Source organism: Mastacembelus armatus, chromosome 21, assembly GCF_900324485.2.
Source record: "Mastacembelus armatus chromosome 21, fMasArm1.2, whole genome shotgun sequence".
Taxonomy (NCBI): domain Eukaryota; kingdom Metazoa; phylum Chordata; class Actinopteri; order Synbranchiformes; family Mastacembelidae; genus Mastacembelus; species Mastacembelus armatus.
Genome location: NC_046653.1, coordinates 28,076,250 through 28,103,426, shown reverse-complemented (window position 1 = coordinate 28,103,426; position 27,177 = coordinate 28,076,250). Strand labels below are relative to the sequence as shown.

At 43.9% G+C, this 27,177-nt stretch overlaps 1 protein-coding gene across 1 annotated transcript in view; it reads right to left on the bottom strand.

Moving 5' to 3' along the window:
- Positions 1-26,649, bottom strand: part of LOC113123237 (titin-like) — a 171,582-nt gene extending 144,933 nt beyond the window's left edge. Inside the window, exons 1-38 of the mRNA XM_026295055.1 lie at positions 26,430-26,649; positions 23,812-23,915; positions 23,369-23,572; positions 22,368-22,655; positions 22,077-22,162; positions 21,526-21,758; positions 21,043-21,271; positions 18,645-18,884; positions 18,013-18,126; positions 17,163-17,423; positions 16,399-16,461; positions 16,065-16,323; positions 15,843-15,912; positions 15,467-15,652; positions 15,196-15,338; positions 14,846-14,988; positions 14,419-14,646; positions 14,062-14,303; positions 13,744-13,976; positions 13,487-13,651; positions 13,212-13,380; positions 11,244-12,940; positions 10,876-11,154; positions 9,569-9,835; positions 8,994-9,266; positions 8,646-8,909; positions 8,195-8,455; positions 7,803-8,063; positions 7,178-7,441; positions 6,782-7,042; positions 5,085-5,345; positions 4,399-4,659; positions 3,617-3,758; positions 3,347-3,515; positions 2,905-3,136; positions 1,974-2,258; positions 1,020-1,139; positions 450-638 (exon numbers count right to left, since the gene is read on the bottom strand). Coding sequence (XP_026150840.1) covers positions 450-638; positions 1,020-1,139; positions 1,974-2,258; positions 2,905-3,136; positions 3,347-3,515; positions 3,617-3,758; positions 4,399-4,659; positions 5,085-5,345; positions 6,782-7,042; positions 7,178-7,441; positions 7,803-8,063; positions 8,195-8,455; positions 8,646-8,909; positions 8,994-9,266; positions 9,569-9,835; positions 10,876-11,154; positions 11,244-12,940; positions 13,212-13,380; positions 13,487-13,651; positions 13,744-13,976; positions 14,062-14,303; positions 14,419-14,646; positions 14,846-14,988; positions 15,196-15,338; positions 15,467-15,652; positions 15,843-15,912; positions 16,065-16,323; positions 16,399-16,461; positions 17,163-17,423; positions 18,013-18,126; positions 18,645-18,884; positions 21,043-21,271; positions 21,526-21,758; positions 22,077-22,162; positions 22,368-22,655; positions 23,369-23,572; positions 23,812-23,902 — 9,133 coding nt within the window. The 5' untranslated portion in view covers positions 23,903-23,915; positions 26,430-26,649. The remainder of the gene's footprint in view (positions 1-449; positions 639-1,019; positions 1,140-1,973; positions 2,259-2,904; positions 3,137-3,346; positions 3,516-3,616; positions 3,759-4,398; positions 4,660-5,084; positions 5,346-6,781; positions 7,043-7,177; positions 7,442-7,802; positions 8,064-8,194; positions 8,456-8,645; positions 8,910-8,993; positions 9,267-9,568; positions 9,836-10,875; positions 11,155-11,243; positions 12,941-13,211; positions 13,381-13,486; positions 13,652-13,743; positions 13,977-14,061; positions 14,304-14,418; positions 14,647-14,845; positions 14,989-15,195; positions 15,339-15,466; positions 15,653-15,842; positions 15,913-16,064; positions 16,324-16,398; positions 16,462-17,162; positions 17,424-18,012; positions 18,127-18,644; positions 18,885-21,042; positions 21,272-21,525; positions 21,759-22,076; positions 22,163-22,367; positions 22,656-23,368; positions 23,573-23,811; positions 23,916-26,429) is intronic.
- Positions 26,650-27,177: the final 528 nt, after the last annotated feature.

Below are 27,177 nucleotides of genomic sequence, written 5' to 3'. Positions count from 1 at the left end.
ACGGACACAGCTGGACTCTACTTCCTCACCCGGCTCTGACATGTTACATACACAAGCTGGAAACTTTGTCACTTCCTCTGCCCCAGCATGCAGCTTTCTAATGACTTTATTCATTCTGTTTTTGTGTCAACAGGTGCTTAGATTTGTGAAGCTAAGCAAACTTGATGGTTTGATGCAACATACTCAGAACAAGACTCTTTGATACTGAACAGTAAGTCACAGACAGAGATGCTCATGTATCCACTGGTATGAAAAAATCATCTTTGTAATTCATGCAGATTAGTTCTCAGCAACCACTGTAAGTCCTCTGGGATCTGCTTAGCTAAGAGACACTGATACTGTTTCTACATGAAAACAGACATGGAGAAAACCACAGGAGAAACCACTATGTTAGGTTCAGGGTTTGATCTAAAATGTCAGGGACAATGCTGGAGATGTGAGAAACTCACCATCAACGTTCAAAGTAGCAGCACATGTGACCATTCCTGCTGAATTAGTGGCGACACACGAGTACTCCCCTTCATGGCGGCGGAGAACCCTGGAAATCTCCAACTGGCAAGTGTCACCATAACGAGACACCCTGAAGATGTCTGACTGTTTGAGCTCTCTGTCATTACAGAACCAAGAAATCTGCAGATCTGGACACACAGTGTTACAGTTACAGTCAGGATCATCAGCACCACATGTGTTTCAACATTCACTGGGTTGAAATTGTAACTGCCCGTTGGGTGCAGTTTCTGTGGTTGTCTATCTTACAGTACAGAAACACCACAAACAAAAGCCAGTGTTTAAACATTAAGATTGATTTGTTTTTAACCAGCAGATTAAAACAGAAAGGGCTGAGAGAAAAGGGAGGCTCTCTACTAAAATATCATGAAAAATTGTTATAAAAGCCAAGACATTTAACATAAAGACATGTGCCTAATAAAACCCAGGGCCAAATAAAGGCCTGTGTCTCTCTGGAGTTCAATAAAAATCTTTAAACCAGCAACCAGAATAACGTGAGCAGAGGTCACTACCTTCCCCTGAGACAGTGCACTGCAACTGGGCAGGACGTCCCTCTGGGACCAGGATGCTCTGCATGGGAGAGATGAGGACTGGAGCTGAGACCCGAGCCACAGATTCAACCACCTCAGGAACTGGAAGACAAGACGATGGCAATCAGTGGCAGTTCTAATAGTCAGTTTCAACAGAGAACAGTATGTGGTTCTAGACTCTCGAGATTGAAACAGGCCATTTTGAAAACGTAAGTCTGGTATCTTCAGATTAGTGGTCCTGTTTTTTGATACTATTTACAGCAAATCTTTGGAACTTTATTTCTGTTTCTGATCTTAGCCAGCACTATGGCCGGCACCTTGAATCTGTAAAATCATGGATCTACACCATGGCTTCCAAGCTGTGTGTCCTGTTAGATTTCATCACATCTTTAAATATTTTGCACAACTTTGTTTTGCAACTTACTCACTACAACTCTGCACTGTCCTTAATTGTCCTTGTCCCTTGTACAGCATCTAATCTCCTGCCTGCACTGCTGGTACACATGCAGTTGTCTGACTTGTGTAGTTTTTGTTTCCACAAATACTTGTTGTAGAATTTGTACAGGTTTATGTAATACGGTGGTTCCTGGAGGAGAGTTATTTCATATCACTGTGGTCTATTCAGTGCTCGATCAACAATGAAAGCCCTTGAACCATCTACATGGTTTACAGACAGATATGAGAGCAGAGGTAAAAACCTGCAATAAATGTACTCGGATTTTTCCAACTCCTCCTTGCTTTTTGTTTCTGCGTTTGCAGATCCAATGTTGGATTGAATTTGCATCAGTCTTCTTCTTCTCTATTTTGGAAATGTTTAGTAAGTTGTTTAGAAGAGAACAAAACCACATCGTTGCTGCCTGTTTTGACATAAATGCTGTGAAATGCGAGAACAACATATAAAATGTGAACTTCTCGGTCGTAACTTTCTAAACACACCTTCCACAGTGAGAGAAGCGGAGCTTGTTGCCTCTCCGTACTCGTTCTTGGCCTCGCAGCTGTATATGGCGGCATCTTCTGGGAAGACCTCGAGCAGCAGCAGGGTGTACTTGTTTTCATCATGGAGGAACTTGCACTTGTAGCTGGTGGACAGAGCCTGGGAGTCTTTGTACCAGCTCACCTGAGGCTGGGGGATGCCATTCACCTGAACCGTGAAGCGAACAGATCTGCCTGACATCGCCGTCTGCGGCTCCATGGGGCTGACGATCTCCGGAGGCTCTGGCACTGAAGACACAACAGACAAGATGAAGATGTGTAAGGTCTTTCCACTTCCCTGATGCACGGAAAAGTTCGGCTGCTTGAAAGTAAATCTCTGCAGAGCTGTCATGTCTCAGCTTTCATAAATTACAATCCCATTCATTAATAAAAAAAAATGAATATAGGAATTCTATTATTATTATTATTATTATTATTATTATTTATTATCTTCTCCATGAATCATCTGACAACCACTCACATTTATCTAGTGAGCCTTTGGAGGGCCCCAAATCCCCAGGATGGGAATCAGTGGACTAAAGTAACTGTATGTATGTAGTTAAAAACAGCTCCAGCTGCAGCAGCTTCAAAAAGCTTTGATCACTCAGGATCAACAATGTGATGTCACAGTACAAATAGTACTTTTACTTCACTTTCACTGCAGTAGTTCTATAGTAGCAGTTTAAAAGCAGGACCTTTACTTATAAAGGAGTATTTTTTCACTATGGTATGGGTACTTTTACTTACTGAAGATTCTGAAGCCAACACTGTGTATATTAGTGGTTATGATTATAATAATGTTTTTACTATTGAATTTATTGCCAGCGCTTTGCTTGTAAACTGTGGGACTTTGATGCCGATCAGTGACAGCAGGCTGGTTTGCGGAGTTTCTTACGCGTGACATGAAGATTCACGGTGCTTCTGTTTTTGCCAGCTAAGAAGGTGTACTCCCCGGCATCGCTCCTGAAGGTCTCAGAGATGGTGAGGCGGTGCAGCTTCTTGATGGTGGCATAGTTGAACCTCTCCTCCACCGAGAACTGGATCTCCACACCGTTCCTCATCCAGCGACCCTCCACGTCATCCTCGTTCACCTCAAACTCGAGGGTCGCCCTGTGTTTCTCGACAACCTGCAAAAAAAGGAGCATTGTGGGGTTGAATACTTGGATTGAGATCTTAGCACCCTGGAATCTTGGTGAAAGAGAGAGAGATTCCTAATAAGTATCATTACAGGAACTTAACAAACCTAAAATTGACACAAAGTAAGATGCTTTAGGAAAAACTATTTCAACTGGTTTTGCAGACTAGCAGCCAAAGGAGCTGGCAGTAAATGAACTCACAGTGATGTGTCTGCTGCCTGACACTGAGATTTTCACATCCCGTCCCTCAACTGCCAGCGTGCCTTTGGACATGCTGGACCCAGCCACAGCGGTGTATTCACCAGCATCAGAAAGACGGACAGATGGGAGAACCAGACGGTGCACAAACTTATCTGAGCTCATTTTATATCTGCAGCAAACAGACAAGGTCGTGCACAAAAGAGAAAAAGACATGGTCAACATTTGCTTCCTGTCATGGTGTCTGTACAATTAGTAAAAGTGCTGCTATACCTGTCAGACATCTCCAGCTCCTGGCCGTCCTTCATCCACATCACCTGGATGTTCGGTTCAGAGACCTCACATTCAAAAGTTGCCCTTTTCTTCTCTGTGATCTTCAGGTCTTTCAGATGTTTGGTGAATTCAACCACACGGGCTGGAACAGAAAAAGCACAGACACATAAATAAAACTAAAACATATCAGTGTTTGCTGCTCACATGGAATCAGATTGCTCAGTGTTAAAATCACCAAGATTTAACACTTGATGCGCCTCTAGGTGGTTTAATTCTGTTTTTTTATGTATGACACATTTATTTGAAAGGTTCAGAGCTCTGACTGACAGTTTATGGCAAATGAAAGGAAAAACATGAATAAATAAGTCCAAAAACACTTCTTTAGGAGGCTCACATGGAGAAAGTCTGCAAAGAAAATTTAGAGGTTCTAGTCATGCCCTGGTTGGGCTTTAGGGTTAGTGTTAGTGGTTCTACTGGTCCCCAAGTTCTGGCAAACAGGTTATGGATATCATTTAGGAAGCTCTGGTGTATGTCATGTTCACTGGTAGGTTGTAGGAGTCTTTAAGTAGGTTCCAGTAGTTTAAGGAGGTCATTCTGGAAGTCTTAAAAGGTTCTGAAGGTCCATAGGTGAAGTTCTAAGAGAAGCTCTACAGTCCATAAGAGTGTCTATAAGTCCTTGAGGAGGCTGTAGGGTTCCTGTATCAGGGTCTAGGGGTAATTAAGGAGGTTCTGCAGGATGGGTGTATACAACACCTGCACAGCAAGAAACAAACAAATCTTACCCTCAACATAAAGCTTGGCTGTAGTAACTGCAGAACCGGCCATGAAGGTGTACTCAGCACTGTCTCCAAAGTGGACATTCCTGATGCTCAGAGTGTGAGTGAGCTCTTTGCAGCGAGCCTGACATCTGTCCGTGGAACGGATCTCCACGCCGTTCTTCAGCCATTTGTATGTGATTCCCTCATAGTTGATGGTGACCTCGAAAGTGACCGTGTCTTTCTCCTGAGCATTCAGGTTCTCCAGCATTGTCGCGATCAGAATAGCTGGAAACAGCAAAATGATGGTCAGCTCACTAAGACTTTCAGATGGCTGTTCGTAACACTGTACGGAAAATAATGCCCATCATACTCTTTTTTTTACTAAGTAATCCTGAATTTGGTCTCATCATTATATCATTATACAGTCACATATAAAAACCAACGCTCTTCCAAATATCATAACATGCTAATCAAGAACAACTGGCACAAGTTTTCAACTTACATATTCATTTTCACGAATGCATTAATGCATTAATGGTCAGCCTGGAGAGTTTGGGTTTACATGATAACTGGTTCAGTGTTTGAAATGAGAAAGATGTCAGTAGATGGAAGGTGGTTTAATGCATTTATGAATCTGTCAAATGTCTCCCAGCCTGGAGCTTTAATGCCCAACCATCTATCAGTGCCAGCAGATAAGTGAAGGAACTTACGGCTGACTGTGAGCGTCGCAGACACGCGGTCGTTCCCACAGACGAAGGTGTACTCTGCAGAGTCCTCCCTGCTGGTGTTCATGATCTTCAGCTGGTGGAGTTTTCCCTGCACCACGATCCTGAACTTCTCACTCATCTCGATCTCCACACCGTCCTTCAGCCAGGTAGACGGCACGTTGAAGTGGGAAACTTCGCACTCGAACGTGGCCACCTGTGTCTCTGCAACGGCCACGCTCTTCATGGGTTTGGTGACCCGCAGAGCTGAGGGCAAGATATGAGGAGAAAGTGTCAGTCTCAACGTAGTTTACACTGCTGTTACAGACAAATAGCTCATTCAGACTGGTGGATTAGGTATGTACATTGGTACCCCCAGGAAGAAATCCTTTTAGAATTACCAGGACTCTAATTAAAAAAACAAGTAAACAAAATTGAGGTTTAACCAAGCTGCAAAAAACAGAAATATGGACAGAATAAAAGGCAAAGTAAAAGAAGTTAGGTTAGACTTACATTGTCTACTGTTAATACTGGTCTGTTACAGAAAGTCATCCAACCTTTGGAACATTTCACCATGTGCACTAATAACTGCTAGTTGCATTTTAAGCAGCTCGTTATGTAGAATCAGCTTGTACATGTCTATAAGTTTAAAAATGACCTGTTACACAGAAAGGTAGCAGATGTTTGATGCTGATTAACGTGGCTTTTGTTTATCTCAATAACTTTGCACTCTTGCTGTTAAACGTTAATCTGTGAAACACATGGAAGTGAGAGAAATTTCAGTGTTTGACTCAGGATGTTTTGTGGAGATTGAATGCAGCCCAAAGCCTCCAGCAGCATCAAAGTTCTCTTTTTAAAGTCAACCCTTACAGATTATTACAGCTTTGACACCAAAGGGCCTCGTAAAGTCCCAAATTTTTGTCTCTGTATCTTGAAATTGTGTTATTGTGTTTCTGGGCAAATGTGAGGATGTCAGCACAGTTCCTTAACTTGGTGTATGCAGCAAAGAAATAGGAAGACTTATTGGCAAGAAAACCACACTGAAATAGATATGTTCTGATAATGCTAAGCAAACATAACATTGAGATTTGTTTCCATAACTAGTATTTGTGTTTTAATATTAGCAAGATATTTTAGAAAAGAGTGGAGTATGTTCCAGTGTTACTCTGAGGGAGGTGGTAACACTGGAAATTCATTTCCACATGTTGTGTCTTCTGTATGTTTAGCTACACGAAGAAAAGTCACTAATATCAAACAATGACACAGACAACATAAGAGGTTTTCAGGTTTATATTTCAGAAGATATAATATATGACACATGCGTTCATAGTCCTAGACAAACATTAATGTTAACTTGTTCAATAGGTTAACACTAACTGCATTTAAGCTAACATTGAACAGGTTAGCCTTGTATTTATGTTGCTAATTTCACTCTGCATTTCTATGACACCTAACACACAAGGAACACCATGAGGTTAGTTTGGAGCTTTGCCCTGTGTTAGCGGGCACACAGCATAGCTTTAACGTTCTACCAACTCCTAGGCATATGGTTTAATTTCGTAGGGAAAATGTTATTAGTAGTATATAGTAGTAACAGAGTAGTAGAATGGTTTACTGGCAGTCAACAAGTTTCGATTCTTAAACACAAGATAACTGAATCCTTGTTGGTCATTTTCACGCTTCCTCTTCAAAGATTCACTTACACTCAACGAAAAGGCGAGCGCTGCACTGGAGGTGGCCCACCACAGCAGTGTACTCTCCCGCTTTGCTGTTGTCCACGTCCTGGACGATCAGTTTGTGGTTCTTCTTCTCAGACAGCATCTTGTAGTGTTCGTTGGGCTTCAGCTCCACATTGTTGAACAGCCATTTCACAGGGAGGCTATCCTCAGAGATGCCAACCTCAAATACAGCAGTTGCACCCAACAATGATGTCACATCTTTTGGTTTCTTCAAGAGCTTGATGGCTGCAGGAAAAATATAACAATTATAAGCCTTTACATAGCAACTCTACCTCTGGTCACCTTTGAGGTTTTTTCTTAGAATTTTAAGAATTTGAAGTTTGTGTTATGTTTTTGAAAAAAGCATCAGTGGACTCTTACTTTCAACATTCAGCCTGGCGCTTGCAGACAGTTTTCCCAGTTTGAAAGAGTACACAGACTCGTCGTATGTGGTGCAGTTATTGATCTTCAGGGTGTGGACTGTGCCTTCAATACTAATTTCATATTTATCGCTGGGTTCAATCTCAACACCATTCTTGATCCATTGAGCTCCCTTCACATTCTCATGGGTCAGCTCCAAACTGAACACAGCTTCCTGGGTCTCGACCACATTCAGGTTCTTCAGGGTCTTCTTCACCTTCACAGCTGCAGAGACAAACATGATTGTTAATCCAGAGTTTGGTTATTTGTGTCAGCGGCTGTCTTGTTCATTTGCTCTCAACCTGCGGGTTGCAAGGAACCAAGACTATGGACACATGCAACAGCAAGCCATAACTGAAAAAGGTAAAAATCCTTTTGAAGAAATTCCCCAACAATGAGACATATGCCTTTGATTCATTCAATGCATATGCTGTCAAATGTTACATCAAACCTTCCTAAATGTATATATTCTCTTTATATTATGAAGAACACAACACTAACCACACAGCATCTAACCAGTCGTTTCTTTATGAGTAAGTTAAATAGGCTACCTGCTCCATGTGTCCTTCAAAAAACATGGACCTACCTTCCACTTTCAGGGTGGCTGAGGTCATGGAAGTGGCGACCTGATATGTGTACTCTCCCATGTCGGTGGCTTTGGTAATGATGATGACAAGACGCCTGACAGCTCCATCCATCTCGCTCACCACGTTCTCGTTGAAGTCGACAGCGTGGCCATCCTTCAGCCAACTGCCCTCTGCAGACGGGTTGGCTACTTCACACTCCAGCACAGCAGTCTGGGAGTCGGCCACCACCAAGTCATGCAGGGGCTTTGTGATAGCGCCACCTTGTGAAAGAAGGTAGTACCCATCAGTTAATTCTTGGTCCAGTCAGTACTAAAATGTATAAACTTTAAAAATAAGTCAGCTATAGGTTCACTGAATAAATCTGTCATTTCAAAAATGTCACCTGGCTTACCTGTCACAGTGAGTGAAGCAGTGCACATCTTCTCACCAGCAGCAAACATGTACTCGCCCTCCTCATCCTTCATGGCATTCATGACCGTCAGGGTATGGTGCTTGTCCTTGGACTCCATCTTGTGCTTAGGACCAGCTTTTAGCGGCTGCCTTTTGAAGGTCCAGAAGGCATCAATGCCCGGGTGAGATACCTCGACTGTAAAGGTGACGTTCTCAGACTCCGAGCACTGTTTGTCCCTCATTGGCGTCACAATCTGGACAGCTGTGGAGGTGGCACAACAGTTAGGCAAGTTGACTAATTGTTAATTAGTGCTCTTACATATTCCTGTTGGTAACTCTTATATAATCACAAAGCTCAGATTTGCACTATAGAGACAGTCCTATTGACAACTGTTGGTCTTTATAAGTCAGAACATGCTTAAATCTCACTCAGTTCATATGGTATTACTTACGCTCAACAGTGAATCTGCAGCTGGTGTCAGCCCGGCCAACCACCAGTTTGTAGTGCCCTTCATCAGAAGCGTAGGTCCTGTTGAAGACCAGACGCTGCTTGGCTCCTTTTGACACCATCTGGACTCTGTCACTGGGTGTCAGTAGCTCACCATTGTGATACCATTTGACCGAGCTGACGTCCTGAGCAGAGATCTTGGCCTCCAGAACAGCCTTGGTGCCTTCAATGGCACTAGTGTCCTTAAGTGGGATCAGGATACCAATAGCTGCAACACATAAAACCTTTAATTGTAATTTTATTTTGGAAAACTAAATAATTTTAAAAACAACATGCATCCAAGGCCACTTACTCTGAATGACAAGCTTTGCAGATGTTGAGATTCCCTGAGCAGGAACAACAAAGGAGTATGTGCCTAAGTCATCCTTGCTGGTGTCTTCAACCAGGAGTTTGTGGACTTGTTTGTCAATAACTATATGTACACGGTTTGAGGCCTTGATGGGCTGCCCATTTTTCATCCAGGTTCCTTCAACGTTCTCCTGGGAGAACTTAACCTCGAGCTGAGCAATGTCACCCTCACAGATGGTCAGGTCAGTCAGGGGCTGGATCAGGGTCACTGGACGCACTGAAACATCAAGACAAACCTGTTAGGCACTGGATACATCCACAATAAAATGAAGAGTAGCACTCCTTAGAGCCTACAGTATTCTTTACACCTCAAAATATACAACTAATGAATGAAAGAAGCTTCACAGTGATAGTTTAGCAATCCTACAGCTTGTAGATGATGATGTACCTTGTGGTGCTACAAGAAAGCTGATGAAATGTCAGACTGGCACTGTCGAACACTGGACATTGGCCTACCTTCAGAAGTTCCAAACAGATATAAATGCAAACTGAACAACATACAAAATACAATGAACTTACACTGCATCTTCAGTGAGGCACTTGTCTTGAACTCTCCCACTTCAAACGTGTATTTTCCCTGGTCTTCCCTCTTGACGTCTTTGACAGACAGGGAGTGTCTTCCACGACGGGAGGACATAACATATTTACTGCTGGGAGAGAGCATTTTTTCTCCAAAGAACCAGCTGCCTTCTGCATCCTCACGAGACACAAGACACTCAAACTCTGCAGTGTACGTCTCTGGCACCTCAGTGTTCTCCAGCTGTTCCACTATCTCCAGTGGAGCTCCTGTTGATCAAATAATATAGACAGTTCATCAGCAACTAGAGTTTTGGATACAGTGATGACCCATATCTGTTGTTTCCAGTTTACAGCAACACTATGTAACTTTTGCTCATGGTTTCCCCCATCTGGTTGAGAAATGCAACTGTTTGTTACCAGTGTCGTAAATACCGTCGCTGTATAAGCTTCCCTGTGGGCAGCACAATACATGTGGAATTTGTTAAATGAGCTGACGGAACCAGCGAATCCAGAGTGTAAGCCCGTCCAATATTGATTCATGTTCAGGCTTGTGTCTGATTACTCCCATCTTTCTTTTGGCTTCTTCGCTGGCTCTGCCATGGTGTTGGTTTTGCGGATTCCATGTTAGACCATTTCGTCTTATAGTTAGCTGTTGGCTAACTCCACCCACGCTGTGAGTAAAACATGTGACGTATGCCATAAAGCAGGTTGCATTCTTCTGCTAGCAGCAGATGGGGCTAAGTGATCCTACCTGAACACGAAAGTTGCATAGTGCTGTTGCAGCCAATGCGAGCCTGCTCACGCTGCAGTGATGCTAGAATCTGGCTAGTTAAGAGTTGTTCTGCCACTGAAATAATTTTAGTGACGTTATTTTAAGGTCGAAAAACTACATAGTGTTGCTTTAATAGTAAGTTTCTTTGAGACCAGAAACTATGTGGTGCACACGTTTGCTAAGGCGGCAAGGAACAGGTTTATCACCATTACAAGGACAGTTTTCCCTGTATTTGGTGAATATGAATCAGTGCTGCAGCGTGGTCATTATTTAAATAATGTATCCGAAGAGTTAAAAGTTGTTCCTACACAATAACACAACAAGATTTTTATAATATTTCCTACAAGACTAGAAGGGGCACTGCAAGGATTTTAACTGTGGCCTAGATAAGGTTTGTGGTGATAGGATACAGATCTGAAGCGAGGACCAAGTGTTTAGATATGTAGTTACATCTGGTCCTATGTGTTCATCATATTTACAGAAAAAAATTATGTTTAGGGATTGTCATAGCAGAGCCAGCTGTTAGTCAACCCACCTTCAACGTAGAGCCTGGCAGTCGTCCTGACATCATCGTCTACAATCACACAGGTATATTCTGCATCGTCCCTTGTTTCAATCACCAACACAGACAAGAAGTGAACCTTTCTGTCAGAGTGCATCCTGTATTTGTCACCGGAGAAGATCTCCACATTATTCTTCAGCCATTTGACCTTAACAAAAGGCTCACTGGTCTCACACTCGAAGGTAGCCATTGTGTCCTTCTCCTTGGCTTCGATGTCCTCCAGCTTCTGTGTGAATGTGATAACTTGCCTTCCTGCAAAATCAACAACAAAATCCTTTTAGGAAATATCCACTTTAAATATACAATTACAGTAAATTATGAAAACTCCAGAACTGCGTTACCTTGCACCAACAGGAAAGCATGGCTTGAAGTCTCTCCAGCCGTATTTGAAGCCTTAACCATGATGCTAGCAGAATCCTCTGCTCTAACATCTCTGATCACCAATTCACACACATGGTCCTCAGGCCAGTACCAGTAAATACGCTCAGACTTCTCCAGCTGAACGCCATTCTTGAACCACTGGCACTCAGGTTCGGGCCTACCAACAACTCTGACTCTGAACTTGACTTCATCGCCCTGTGCAACTGTCTGGCTGGTAATACGCTCCAGAATCTTTGGAGCTTCCATACTGGGTGAGAGCTTGATCCGCTCTGGTTTCAGAGGCTTTGCAGTAAGCTTCTGCCGCTCCTCCTCCTTCTTCTTCTCAATCTCCTCCTTTTCTTTGGCATGGTGAAGCAGCTCCTCCTTCGTCTTCCTCAACAAATCCTCATAGGACTCATCCCTTTTACGTGACTTCAGCTCGACAGCTGTGATGGACTCATAATAGCCTTCCTCAGTCCTGCGCTTGAACTTACTCCTCAGCTCCTCTGACTCCTCTGTGGATTTTTCATGGACAATTCTCTGGGCCTTCTTGAGCTTGACAACCTCTTTTAGGTGAGTGTCCTCTACAGGTTTCTCAGCTTTTACCACCTCAAATGGTACTCTTCCAGATTCAGGTGCAGGCTCGGCTGCTTTAGTGTCTGGAGCACGGCGCAGATGTGTTCTGAAGTCCTCTCTCTGCTGAATCTCCAACTTTACAGTGTGCTCAGCTGAACCCAGAATGTTGTCTGCCACAACTTTGACCTCTCCTGAATCATAGGATTTGATTTCAGTGATCTCTAAATAGTAAATGCCATCATACCTAAGTCTGTATCTCTTGCTTTTGCGGATTAGTTGTCCATTGAGATACCAGTTAACCTTAGGTGATGGATAACCGGTCACTCTGCAGCGGAATCGTGCAATGTCACCTTCCAGTACTCTGGCTGGTTCGGGAACAAGGACAATCTCAGGTTTTGTTTTTTCCATTTCCTCTTCAGCAGTGACTCCTGCAGGTCCTCCCTCGTGAGCCAAACGCTCGATCTCTTCGATTCTGTGTGCTCCCTTCCTGCCTTCGGGAAGCTGAGATTCCTCAACAAGGCCTTTTTCATCCTTGACAATGAGGGTAGCTGAGGTCTGGTCGACTCCAAACTTGTTTGTGGCTCTGCAAGTGACGACGCCACTGTCTCTAGCATAAGCAACTTCATAGTCAAGGCTGCAATAGCCAAACTCATTGACCATGCGCAACCTGTTTGCAGCTTCCAGAGGTTTACCATCATGCAGCCATTCCACTACCATGGTGGGGTCACCAATAGGGGTCAGTCTGCACTCAAAATGAGCTGGACCAAAGCGCTTCATTCTGATAGAAGTCAGCTTCTTCTTGAACAGTGGTTTCTGCTGCTTTTCCTTGTCATAGAGGTCTCCCTCCTCCCACTGCTCTTGACCATAACGCAGATGAAGGGGCTCCACCTCTGGAGGCGTGATCTCTTTGGCCTTGTAGGTTCCTTTTGGAATAATGAGCTTCCTCTCTGGCTCAGGTTCAGCATAGTCCAACTCAACATTGACTCTACAGCGAGTGGTGTCTCTACCGGCCTTGTTAATGGCTGTAGCTGTGTACCAGGCGCTGTCAGAACCAGCTGCAGAGGGAATCTGGAATTTGGCCTCTCCTTTGGTTCCTTCAATCCTGTAATATAGATTTATCACATCAGAATAGTTTTATCATCTGATTTTTTGTGAAAAAATCATAGCTGCTTTGTGATGTTTGACTCATGAAAACATTGCAGTTCAGCTCAAGGTGTCATGTAAACCGATTAGATTGTCCACGCTAGGAATTGTAGAACCAAAGTAAAGTGACAAGTGAAGCCAAAATGCCTTAAATTTTTTTGTCAGACCAAATCACAGTTATCTTTTTCTACATGTGTTCTACCAAACTTTCTAGATAATATTAAACATACTTGATGTTCGGGTGCTTGTGTTGAGTGACAATGTCACTGTTCTTCAGCCAAACAATGTCAGGCAGGGGGTTTCCAATGGCTTTGACAGCTAACTCCACCAGAGTGCCCTGTTTTACGCTGATGTTCTTCAGCTTCTCAATAAACTGGGGTCGCACCAGGGTTTCTTTTGCTGAAGAAGGAGAAGAAATTATCAAGAAACAAAGTTATCAAATGTCCAGTTATCCTCTTCGAAACAGACAAAGTTCACAGAACATTCAAAGTTACTGCAGTCTTACCATCAACATTAAGATTTATAGACACAGAAGTCCTTCCAGCTCTGTTCTGAGCGACCACTGTCCACTCTCCAGAGTCTTGTGGCATGGCTGGGACGATGATCAGGGACTGAGTACCGTCCTCTTTAATCACTATTTTGTGGGTGTAGTCGCTAACCACTTGTTGACCTGAGATGGGAAGAAATAGGTTTTGATTATTTGTAGACAAGGATCAAAGACATCTTCTATGAAGCTTTAATATCCAGGTATGTTGTCCTCACCGTTGTGGAACCAGTATGTGTCGGGCATGGGTCTGCCAACCACCTTCAAGTCAAATCTTGCAGTTTGTCCCTCTGAACATTTACATGAGGAAGGCTTCATGACAAATACAGGCTTATAAAGTCTTTCCAGCTGAGCCTCATCTGTCTCATCAAGCCTGCGTGCAGGAGAACGTCCAGGAGAACGGCTGGGAGACCGGCCAGGTGAACGACTCAGAGAACGAGGAGATGTGGACCTGTAAATGTATTATTCAATTGTAGTACATGCTGTTATCAGCTGTAAACTACACGAATTCCTCAGTCCTTTGAGTCAGCTCTTACCTGATCCTCTGCACTGCTGGCTGTGGTGTATATCTCTGAGGTGTTACAACTCCAGATGGCTCCACATAGAGCTTCCCAGAGCTGACTGTATTTCCCTTCATGTTGGTGGCGAAGGCGGTGTACACGCCCTCATCCTCTGGAAGCACCACAGGCAGACGAAGGCTGGCTCGTCCATCCTGAAGAACCTCCATCTGGTAACGATCACCATGCCTGATGCGCTGGCCGTCTTTGAACCAGGCAATCTGGCAGAAGACAAAATATCATTGTTAGATCACTTCAGAACCAGTGGTGATATTCCAGACTCTATCAGTCAATTTACTTAAGTTAACACAAGGCTGCACATTAAAGTTTCACTACCTTAGGCAGTGGCATTCCAGACATTTTGCAGTGAAAAGTGACACCCATTCCCTCCATGATTCTGTAGTTTTTGACTGGAGTGTCAAAGGCTGGCTGCACAGCCTCAGTGGGGGCAGCAGTCACCATCAACTCTCCATCCTCAGTCACTATCTCTCTGTAGGTAATCCTCATGATGCGGAGTTCGATCTCCTGGATGATCCTTAGCTCGATGGCAGAAAGATGGAATTCCTGCAGATATGATGAAATGGTGCAGGTTTGAACATGCACCTATTCTCAGATTTCATTGTTTAAGAATGTCAAAGCATCCAGGCCATCAGAGACTGGAAATACAATGACCAGGATGACCATGCTATTACTGTACGTTTATACAAAGGTCATCCAAAACCACTACAACACAACCTTTAACTGTGGCTAATAATGGTCCTACCTGTCCTGAGATAATAGTGGTGGTGATCTGCTCCACTGTAGTAGCAACAGGGGGAAGGTCTCCTACTCTAGGCTCCTGCACCACAGCTGTTACTTCGGTCTTAAAGGTTGCTTCCTGTTTCCTCATGTAGGCTTCATATTCCTCTGTTAGCAAACAAAGCATTTAACATTAAGTGAGCCCAGAAAACTTTTTTTTCATTGACTGAACACATCCAAACACACAATCAAAGACAATCAGATCAGTTCTTGTTCTGAAGCACTTGAAGATATGACTTCTCTTTCAGTCTTTTCCTTTCTGCCCTTATGTCTCACTTAAGATGCTAGATGTTACTGGTGTAGGTGTTTATGTACCTTCCTCCAGCAGTCTGGCAGAAGCTGAGATCTCTCCAAGCCGATTCCTGGCAAAGATACCATATTCTCCGCCATCATCAGCAAAGGTCATGGAGATCTCCAGTCGGCATTCTCCTGTCTCCTTCTTGTAGGAAACTTTGTACCTGACGTGCAGTGGAGGGAAAATGACATTGTCCATGTGATTCAGTGATGACTAGTGGGCCCTAAGGGCTGCAGTGTTTTTTGAGTGGATTGAGATGAATCACATGCAGCAGAGAAGGATATTACCCACCTGTATCCAGTAGTGAGCGGTATGCCATTCTTCTTCCAGATGACATGTGGTTTTGGGCTTCCTCCGACCTGGCATGTAAATATAATACTTCCTCCCTCCACCAGCTTCTGAACACTGGGCATCTTGATGAAAAAGGGAGCGACGGCTTCAACGTCTGACTCAGCCACGGTGGCTTCTTCACTTACTCTGGAAATACAAATGTCTTGATAGGATCACCTAGACCAAGCTGACTAGTTTTCTTTACGCATCCCCAATTTAAGAATAAATAAATAATCCTTTTGAATGACATTTTCCTCCAGTTTGAACATGTAAACTGTATTAATCAACCAGATAATTTATCTTACAAACATTGTAAGATCGACTTTGATCATCTTACACTTTCTGAGCAGTTTCAACATGTTCGGTGACGACAGTGATCTCTTCTCTGCTCTCAATGTCCTCGGACACTAAAGAAAAAGTCGGAGTTAGTTTTAGGCACTATGCAAGATGTAGTTATTAGAAAATTGAAGGATTAATAGGAAGGCAAGGTTTAATGGAAGGTCAATTTAAAAAGAGGCCCCACAACTGCATTTTCCTCTGTCTAACTGTCCATACTGACCCTGAACAAGCAGGTAACAGGAAGTGCTGACGGTTCCTGCCTCGTTAGTGGCAGTGCAGGTGAAGCGGCCGCTGTCTTCAGCGAACGCCTCACGGATCATCAGCCGGGCAAACCCGTTCTCATAGCTGATCTGGAAATCAATGGAGCTCTCAATCTTATAGTCCTCTCTGAACCACATGATGACGGGAGTGGGGTGACCACTGATCTGGCACTCCAGGGTCACGGACTCGCCCTCAGTCACATTTGCGTTCTTCAAGCCCTGTAAACAAAACACACTTTTAGAAAATGTGACATTAAAATATGTTTTGGTTATAAGGAGAATGAAGCTACTTACAGACACCAGCGTTGGTGGGACCACACCAGCGCCAGCAGCAGGTACTGCAGCCGTCTCCACCACCTGCCACAGACACAAATTTTTATTAGCACAAAGCAGTATAGTAAAAATTGACACATCAGAAAACCTCAAAGTCAATACACAGAAACCAAGACTTTGAACCTGCTGATCATATCCAACATGGGATACAGGAAACATGGCACAGCAAAGAGAGATGGAGGAGAGGCTGGATGGGCTCAAGGGGTGAGAGTGAGCTTGTAAATGGCAATGATGAGCATGTTAAAGTTTTTATTAGAAGAACATTATGGCCTGGATGTTCACAGAAATCAAGAAAACCCAACTCACTAATAAGCTATGTGTCTAGGAGTGACCACTAGTGGTAGCTCTGTTTACATCCCACCACCCGACATTATGAAAACAACATTCTGTGGGTAGTTTAGATGACAATATGACGTTTGTGCTGATGCTATGACTCAATTCAGAAAGGCTCCAACTAAATCTGATATGTCTTGCATGATAATGTGAATATCATTGCCAGTGGAAGACAATAGTAAATATTCAGAAGGATCAGTGAAATGTTTGGATTCATCACCTAGTACTACAAGAAGAGTCAGTTTTAAGGCCAATAGAAATGTTGCTGCTGACCAGTCTTCAGTGGACAAAACAGATCTTGCCCTTTATTAAAGCAAAGTGATTTGACATTCATTTAGTCATCAGGTTTTCTTGTCCTGTTCAGATCCGGCCCACTAAACCAGATTACAAACCTGGGTTCCCCAGTCCTCATATATTCTCTGCATGCCCCCCGAGTACACCACCCCCGTCTGTAATTCAGTGCCAAAACGACTCTGATATTTCTCAGCGAAGTCGCTGAACGGTGGAGGGACAGGCTCTGGTGTCGTTCTGGTCTCTGCCGCTCTACGAGACGGACTGGGAGACTTGACGGGCTTGATGATCTTTCTAGCGGTGAAAGAGGATGAGGATAGCTCTTTCTGTAGAGTAGCCAAGGCCGAGCCGGCGATGGAAACCTGGCCGACCCAAAGAGGAGGAACAGCCACACCATCATCAAGAAAATACGTTGGTTTGGTTGACAAGTTAAAGCACAGCACAGGACGGGATCTACTGTACGTTAGTTTTATTAAAGCCACAACAACTTAAAATAAAGTCAGTTTAATTTGTGGGATCCGGATTAAGTTTGTTTACTGATTACAGAAGTGAAGAAAGACAAAGTTAAGGGTAGAATAATTTTGTTGTTTTAACAACATTTGACCATTTCTACACTACAGTTCACAACAAGTTTGCATTTCAGGCAAGCAGGAATAACCGAGTGACTGTTTGCTGAACCCCTACTCAAAACAGCAAGAGTCCAATCATAGCTTTTATTCATGTGAAGGTGCGGTGCACAAGGAGCAGTACTGCTAGCTACAGGTGATCTAAACACTGAGGTTAGCGACAGAAAATAAGGGGGCTTAGCAAAGGGTCAGTTACAGGTTGGCTTATGGACAAAATGTGGCTCTTATTATTTTAGCGTCACAATGAAAATGTTTTGTGTTTTGTATTCATCCTCTTTCTTTGACGGTTATCTTGAACTGCTTGCCTGAGTTTGCTTCTTCTTACCTCAGAGCTAGACTCTGGTTTTGGGACAGAAACTCTAGAAACTGTGAAATGTGGAACTGGCGACGGGGCGAGACCAGTGTCCACGTGGGAGGATATTTCTGTTGTTGTCTGAATCTGGAGTAATCAACAGAGTTCATAACAGCGTTACAACCACAAGGCAGATTTGAAGAGCTGGACAATATATACATAAAAGGTAAATGTTATAAATGTTAGAAATGAAACTTTGTGTAGTATTTTCATCGTGGACACAGTTATCAAGAGATCTGTCCTTTGTCTTTTCAGAGTAATTATCTTAAAGTACTGCCAAATAATTGTTTTCTTATTTGCAGTAAACTTTACTCAGATAATCAGAATTTTATTGTCATGAGAGTCAACCGAGAGGATGACCAGCAGCCTTTATCATGTCTGTATGTGGACACCTGACATCCTGTTGATGTATTTACAGTCTGTTATTGCTTAGACATAAACATCTATGTAGGATTATTGTGACACCCTACAAACTGACCAACTGTTTGCCAGCCTATTAAAACAGGATCCTCTATCTAACCAAACCTACCAAGTTAGCTGGCTTATTCGGTCAAATCTCTTGATAATGCGTTTTTTGTTTTTTTTTGCATGGAGGCCTATCTAACCTGAGGCAGGGGCGGGGTTGGTTCAGGTGTAAGCTCCTGAGCAGCAGTAAGCATTTGGCCAGCCTGCACTGTTGTTGTCCAGCTGGCTTGATACTGTTGATCCGCAGCCATTGCAGCCTCTACAGCCTCTTTCTCCTCTTCAGCTTGACCACCCTCAACATGCAAGGGCTGACGGACACGAGCGAGGTCAACGGCGGCCATCACTGTGGCCACTGCCCCGGCTCGTTTCCCTCCCTCAGCCTGGAGACACAACCAGCAGCACATAGATTTCAGGACATCCATGGCAGGATGGGGACAAACCTGGGTTTATCATTGTCCTCATCTTGCTTTAACAATTTGTTCCCTCAAATCACTCATTTCAAATATTGGAGTAACTCCCCCAGTTTACTAATATCAGCAAATGAACTAGCCAGATCAAATCATAAGGATCAGTTTCATGTCACAGCTCAACACGTAGGACGTTAGCACAATATAAAGGAAACTGATTCCCTTACAAAACAAGACACATGTGAAGCTCAATAATTCTCACATCTTTGAACAAACAGAAAAAGAACAGCTGAATTACTAAACTGAGGGAGGAAGTACTGAATGCATCACAACATATTTATTGGACCTTAAATATGCAAATGCAAAGTGTTAAGAGCATGAATGAATGATTTGAGGAACATTTCCCAGAAATGAATCACCACTGAATGAATACATTTACAGTACTTCTGCACCAGAATCACTGTTACAGCCAAGTTTTCAGACAATCTGGTTCTCGTGCTCAAATTTCATGATTGCTGAAACCTGGATCAGATCGCTATATGCTCAGAGGAAAACTAATATTATAATCACGGACCATATCATTTACATATGGAAACTGTAGACAGGATACTAGTGTGTGTAAATGTATTCAGCTTTACACAGGCTCTTTTGTTTGACATGCAACACATAAAACATTAAATCAGCTGAAAGAAAATAAAAGTGAACAGATGAAAAACTTGGGTGGAAAAAAAAAAACACAAACTTGCAGCAACAAAACTCATAAAAAGAGGTGGTGAAAGTGCACGAAAAAGATGGCGCATGAAGATACCTGCTCCTCGGGGTGAAGGATTGCCAAGCAGACATTTGGTTAAGATTGTGGTCCTTGGAGTTATTATCTGAAAGAGTCTCTTCATCGAACGCACCGGGCAAGAAGTCATGAAATCTGAATGTTTTTGGATCAGGGTGGAGGTGCTGTCCATTTGAAACAGGTGAAGAGTGTTTGTAGTTAAAGAACGGACGACAGATCTTGGCACATGTGTGATGGACTGAAACGCATCTCATCTTTGTCTGGTCTTTGTGACCCCCCTGACCCATGTTAAATTTATCACAATTGAACAACTGAAGTTATGGTCACATGTCACGTCCTCTGGGCTCATAATGTTGTCCCAACCCTCGGCCTTCTGCGTAAAACTCCAGTCATCTGGTGTTCCAGGCAGGTCTGACTCCTCAGTTTGAGGCTGATGATCAGACCAAAAGGACTAACTCTGGTGTTTGGACTGCTGGGCCATGGCCAGCATTAATGAGAAAAAGTGGCACAAAGAAAGTACCAGGACCGAAGGGCAAAACCTTCACATTGAAACAAGAAGGATTGAGAGTCTGTATGATGGAGCACCTGATGATGAGATCCTTCAACCAGTTCAACCATCATATTTATAAGTTACAAAAGGTTCCTTCAGAAGGTAAACCCTGTAGGATCTGGTGTAGATGCTGTGTCAAATGTTTGATGCAATATGTTTGGTTTTTAAAAGCTCTGATTTGCACATTTCTTCCTTTTCGCACGTATGTACTCTACATATGCACTTAAATGTTTTGGTAGTAATAAATAATAATAAAGCAAAGCTAAATATCTGGCAAATGAAAGATTAAAAAACAGTCTTGGTGTCCTTTATGAGTGAAGATGAATTTTTTCCAGCTATCTTATGACAGTCACCATGGCAACAGACGTCACCTGTGGCGGTTGTCACAGCAACATTTTCATCATCATCTGTGTCTGAACATTTAAAAGAGGGATGGTGGATCTGATGTTCTGTTGTTTCATACTAAAATGAAAACATCTTCAACAACCTGAACAAACGTTTGGGAACTGGCTGAGAAAAAGTTCAAGTCACACTCTGGAGCAATTTGTTCAACCCCAGTCAAAATGAGTGGAAGTCACACATGAATCATACCAGCATGATTCATGTGTGACTTAGGACTGTAGGGAGACGGATGAAAAACTGAGTTAAAAACTTTTGATATTTTAGGTGGAAACGGATTCTTTCTGTGTATCTTAATTTTAAAAAGATTTTTAACTTGATCCATGTCTCAAATTGCTCCTTGGACTTGTTGACTGCCAGTTGGTTGTTTCGGCCCCCAAACCCGTCTCCCTCACCTCTTTGACCCCGGTGACTTGCTGCTGCCAGCGCTGCTCTTGGTCCAGCCTGGTGACGGTGCCGCTGGTCACGCTGGTCACGGTGGTGTAGCCGACCTCAGCCATGTAGTCTCCCTGCTTCCAGGGCGGCAGGATGTCGATGCTGGTGACCACCTGCTTACGAGTGGTGATGGGGGACTTGACCGGCCTGATGGGGGAGACTGAGAGTCTTGAAGTGGGAGAGGCGGGTCTGGAGATGGGAAAGGGGATGTTACCGACCTGCAGATTAAAGCCTGAGGAAACGCTCACATCCGTACAAACCTCAATTCTAAATTCTCTAATAATTCTACAGTGGCCCTGAGCTGCTGTTTTGTTGTTCAGATGTTGTTTTTATTAGTCCTGTGTTGTTGTGGTTTCTAAAACGTGCTTTCTAGAAGAATGCAGTGTGTCTGGCATCTCAGGGCCACCATGGCTAATAAATCCCTCTTTTCCACCGGGACCCACCTCACAGCTGAGGGTGTGGGTGCCTTCACGTGTCTAACAGGTGATGGTGACTGTTGGCGTCCTCCAGTCACTCTGGCGACCAGCGAGGCCTGGGTTGGGGACTTGGATGTGGGTTTAGGAGGGGTTCTGGGTGGAGTCTTGTGAGCCAGCTGCCGAGCCAGCTGCTGAGACAGCTCAGCACCCTCTACCTGTATGTCCATCATAGCGGTGGCCTGGAAACCGGCCTCCACCCTCTGAAGACAAAGATGGATCAGAAAATAAGACGAGATAAAAGATATGTGTTGAGATTAAACTGGACTAGAGAAAATGAGATGAGTGAATGAGACATGAATGAATGAATTATAATAATGATGTGAAATGACAGGAAATACAAATACAATAAAGCAAATGAGATTAAATGTGTGCCATAAAAAAGATCAGACCACATTGCTTGAGATGACACTTAAATTAGAGTGAGAGATGAGAGGTTCTAAGACTGAATTATATGAATTATATGGAAAGAACCTTGTGTACAACAATGATCATACAAATGATTCTGGGGTCATCGCTACCTTCTCCACTCTGGTCTGACGGGTCTGTGAAATCTGAGAGGCTGAAATCACGGTCTTGGTTTTCTTGGCAGGAATAGCTTCTTCACCTGATGACACATATGTTTAAGTTAGTGTCGGATCCAAATAAAATTAATATCACAGTAATTGTCATCACTGATGTTTGCAAAATCATGTGGTAACAGTTTCCCAGAGCTTTCAAAATCCACCTAGATCTCACGCCGCACTTTAAGCTGTTCCTTTGAGTCTGCATTTAATTTACAGAACTGTTAAAAATGCCTGGATGCTCCTCACCCTGAACCAGCAGCTCAGCCGTGGCTGTGGCTCGTCCAGTGCTGTTGGTAGCGGTCACAGAGTATGTCCCAGAATCCTCTGGGAAAGCCTCGGCAATCAGCAGACTGTACAGATCTCCCTCGTGGAGGATCTTAAAGTCAGCCGAGCTCTGGATCTCAGCTCCCTCTCTGTAGAACTTCACCACTGGTGTGGGGATACCTATGACACGGACATCCAGCCTCACCTGGCTGCCCTGTCTCACCGTGGAGCTCTGCAGTCTCTGAAGGAAGTTTGGAGGCGCCGTCTCCACTACACAGAAAAAAAAAAATCACAGATTTAAACTGAAGATCAGTAATGCGGGCAGTCGTGTTCCAATGGTTAGGCAGTCGGACTTGTAACCCAAAATTTGTGGGTTTGAGTCTCAGGACCAGCAGGAATTGTCAGGGAGTGAATAGCCAGGGCTTTCTCCACCCTCAATACCCTGACTGAGGTCAGCCCTTGAGCAATGCAGAGCACAAACTCCAAGTGTGTCACAAGTATTTTTTAGTATTTTAGTATCAGAGTCATAATATTGTGTCTGATCCCATATAACAGGTAGTTCTCCCCTTGTCCTGTGTAAGCAGTTACCAGGAGAACAAATATTTATAATTCATACTTGTTGAATGTGATGGGTTTTCCCAAGGCCCATTATTGTTCATTCTGTACATAAACTACATCTCTCTACCTGCGGGTCTCACCTGTACTGAAGTCCACCTGCAGGTCTCACCTATACTAAAGTCCAACTGTGGGTCTCACTTATACTACAGTCCACCTGCAGGTCTCATCTGTACTGAAGTCCACCTGCAGGTCTCACCTGTACTACAGTCCACCTGCGGGTCTCACCTCTACTAAAGTTCGCCTGCGGTCTCACCTGTACTGAAGTCCACCTTTGGGCTCACCTGTACTAAAGTCCACCTGTGGGCTCACCTGTACTAAAGTCCACCTATGGTCTCACCTGTACTGTAGTCCACCTGTGGTCTCACCTGTAACAAGAAGTTCAGCGGTGCTTGTGGCTTGTCCAGCACCGTTGGTGGCTCTGATAGAATATCTTCCGCTGTGTGCGGCGATCACAGCAGGGATTCTCAGAACAGCGCGGCCGTCGCTGAACGAGATCTGAACGCCGGGCAAAGCGGCGGCAGAAAGAACCTGGCCATCACGAAACCAGCTCACCTCAGGAACTGGAGAACCTGCAGAAGAGACAAGAACCAAAGTCTGAATCTCAGGAAAGTAAATGTGAGTCCATAAACAAACGCACAAGAATCATGTTTAATTTGCAATGATGTTTAGTGGGAAGGGAAGGTCCTGTCCTCAAACATCAGGTGAAATTCTGTCTGAAGTCAAACATGAGTCACGTTATTTTCTGAGCAGGAAAAACCTTAAATATAACATTTTTAAACAGTAACATAACATGAAAACATTTGCTTACCACTAACTTGAGCCTCGAACGTGGCGGCACTACCCTCCAGTGCCACGACGCTCTGTAGCGGCTGCGTGAACGTTGGCGCCCGCGTTGCCATGTTGGTCGGCACCCTGACACACAGAAACACCAACAGTCATTACACGCCGCCCTGCCGCTCAGTCCGGTCTCATGCAGAGAAACTTATCGTGGCTTTAAGTTTGTTTTAATCCCAAAGTACAGGTTTTGGGTACACACACCCGGGAACAGAACCAGCAGGAGAAAGGGACCAGAGCCTCTGGCCGGTTTGTGTGAAAGCTCTCACACCGAAAGCTGCTGATCTGAGCTGACAGGTGTGTTTGCATCCACCTGTTCGCAAACTGACATGTGACACCTGTGCAAAGGTTTTTACTCCGTGTTTTTACTCGGTACTTACTTGTGTTTATCTTGTTATTTGATTAATGTGATAAGTTCAATGTTCTTAAGAAGTGAGATTCTAGATTCTAGTCAGCCTAAAAAAATCAGATATTTCATGAATTAGAAATTACAATAAATAAATAAAAAATGATGATGATGATGATGATGATGATGACTGTGGGGAGGGTGACGGGCCCCTAATCCTCTCCCCTCTGTTTCTTTATGATGTTTTAATTAACTTTAATTTTTTAAATAATCGTAACACTGCAAGAAGAAACAGGCTGTTTTTCTCTGACTCCTCATCTTCAGCAATAATTTGATGTTTTGAATTTTCACAGCATGTCATAAAAGCTTCAGACTGGCAGGGTCCAGTAATATCGCTGATCAAATATTTTCAAAATAAAATGTTTTTATACATGATATCTTTGGACATTTACCTGTGACACGAATCTGCAACCAAATACATGATCAGTTCATCCAGAACATCATCAGCTGCAGTACTGCACTGAGCTCGGTAACCCTGAACTATCCCTTAGTTATGCTGCTATAGGCCTAGACTGCCCGAGGACCATCGGTGCACTGAGCCCCCCCCCCCCCCCCCTTTTTCTCTGCTCTATCCACTCACCCCAACCGGTCGAGGCAGATGGCCGCCCAAACTGAGCCCGGTTCTGCTGGAGGTTTTTTCTTCCGTTAAAGGGAGTTTTTTCCTCTCCACTGTCACCAAGTGCTGCTCATAAGGGAATTGTTGGGTTTTTAGATTTTGTAAAGTGCCTTGAGATGATTTGTATTGTGATTTGGTGCTATACAAATAAACTGAATTGAACTGAATACTACACAGTCCAGTACTACAGTTACTGCTGCAGTACTACAGTTACACAGTTCAGTAATACAGTTACTGCTGCAGTACTACTGTTACTGCTGTAGTACTACAGTTACACAGTCCAGCACTGCAGTTACAGATCCATTCACAACAGCATCAGAGTATTTTCTTGTGATCAGTCCCTGTTACTAGTAAAATGTGTGAGTAGTTCTCAGTAATCCTAAAAATGTATTTCTGCATTTGGAAGATGCTGAACATTTGTGCAGCATAGAACAAACAGACGTGGGATGTTTGAGCAGGATTTGTCAAAGCTACAGGACTGACAGGATGTTTTTACGCAGCTGCAGATTTAAAGGAAACATGTCTGAAACATCCTCACACAACAAACACAGCAGCTCCATCTGATTCTACTGACATCACAACACAAACACAACAAGAGGAATCACAAGTCGTCAACCAGAGTCCTGAAATAGTCGTCACGTGACCCTGGCACATTTTCTTTTCTCTCTGATTAAATATCCTGTACCATGAAACCAGGGGCCAGCACTTTTGTTCTCCATGGTTCCAGATGGTCTAACCCAAATCTGTGCTGAGCCTGTTTCCCACATTTAAAATGAAGATATGAAAACACTGTTTTTATAAATGGGAATAAAACCTGCTGTAACTAATGTTTTGAAAAAGAAAGAAGTCTGAGGTCAGACATGGGACTGTCCAAAGGTTACAATCAATTGTTCAACTTTTCAAAAACTTGTAAGATTGTTTGGTTTGTAGTAAAACTGACAAGTGAAGGATCCGATCAGAGCTGAACGGCTGCTGATGGGATTATTTCTGGTTTCTGCCTGCGACACTGAACGTCTCATCAGGACAGCTGCTTTTACAGCAGCTTCAGCTCATTTCAGGTGAAGTTGTGGACTCGCTCAGACTCTGTCTGCATTCGACACCAACCTGATCAACACTAATCACAACCTGATCATTCAATCAACAATCAATACACACAACGTTCCCCCATCAAACCCCCATCCTGTTAAAACCAGATAAACTGCTGATATTTACAGACTGGAATCTGGGCGACTGATATGGCAGTGACCAAAAATACCCTGCCCCCGACCATGTGTTTGATTGACAGGCACCATGTGGCACATAGCTGGGGGGACCTGATAGCCCTGCTGCTGATTCCCTTAAAAAGCCATGGGCCCAGCTGACGGGCCACTCGCATGCTCTCAGCAGCTATTCTTGGCCTTCGCTGGCTCAGTGCACCGCCTGCTGCATGCGGCCTCTGCACCACAAACATGTCAAAATAACAGAAACACCAACACAGTCCAGCAAAAACCTGGTTCAGCCTGGTCTCTGAAAACCATGGGTGGCCCCAGAACAACAACTACTCACAGAACATGTGGGGACAGGTACTCACTTGTATCCACAAGAGTGCCTGGGACTGATGGGACGGAGCCCAGAGGAGTCTGACTGGCTGCGGTCTCCTTATCCACAAAGGTCTTTACACAAAAATCCAAGGTGAGAACGTTGAGCCTCGAAAGGTCCCCCCTGAAAAAAACAAAACTACACAGTGACAGGCCGTGTAGTTTTGCTTTCCCTCCTCGCAGTCCCTCCACCCGAGGCGAGGCTGGGAATGCTCCAACTGCTCAGGAGGGCCCAGATGGTGGTTTAGGTTTTTATACTAGGGGGGCAACCTGCATCATCGTGTCACCAACTCTCCCCATTGGCCAGTCAGGACCCTCAGGGGGCATGATGGGACGTGGAAGCCATTTATACCCCCCCCACCCGCCCAGTGATCCGGCTTTGATTTAGATCAATATGACTGTATGGCTGCAGCTCCGTCAGTCCTTTAGTTTGTTCAGAGCTAAAATGCAGAAGATTTTCAGTGTTTCACACAAAACTGTAGCTGAGTCACTGAAGAGCTGCTGACCAAAAGGAGACAGAGGCTGTCCCTGTCAGTCACACAGCCCTGCCCCCCCCACAGCAGTCACAGCCCAATACTGTTTACAGGGCACTGGTCTTTCTGTTACAAATCTGCTGAAAGACTAATAGTTTCTGTTTCAGAGAGACCTTCCTGCAGCTCCGTCACCGTTTGGTAACAACCGCCTCAGCTGTCACTCATCCATCACATCCTCCACCAGCAGCAACAGGTAGCTCAGCTGATT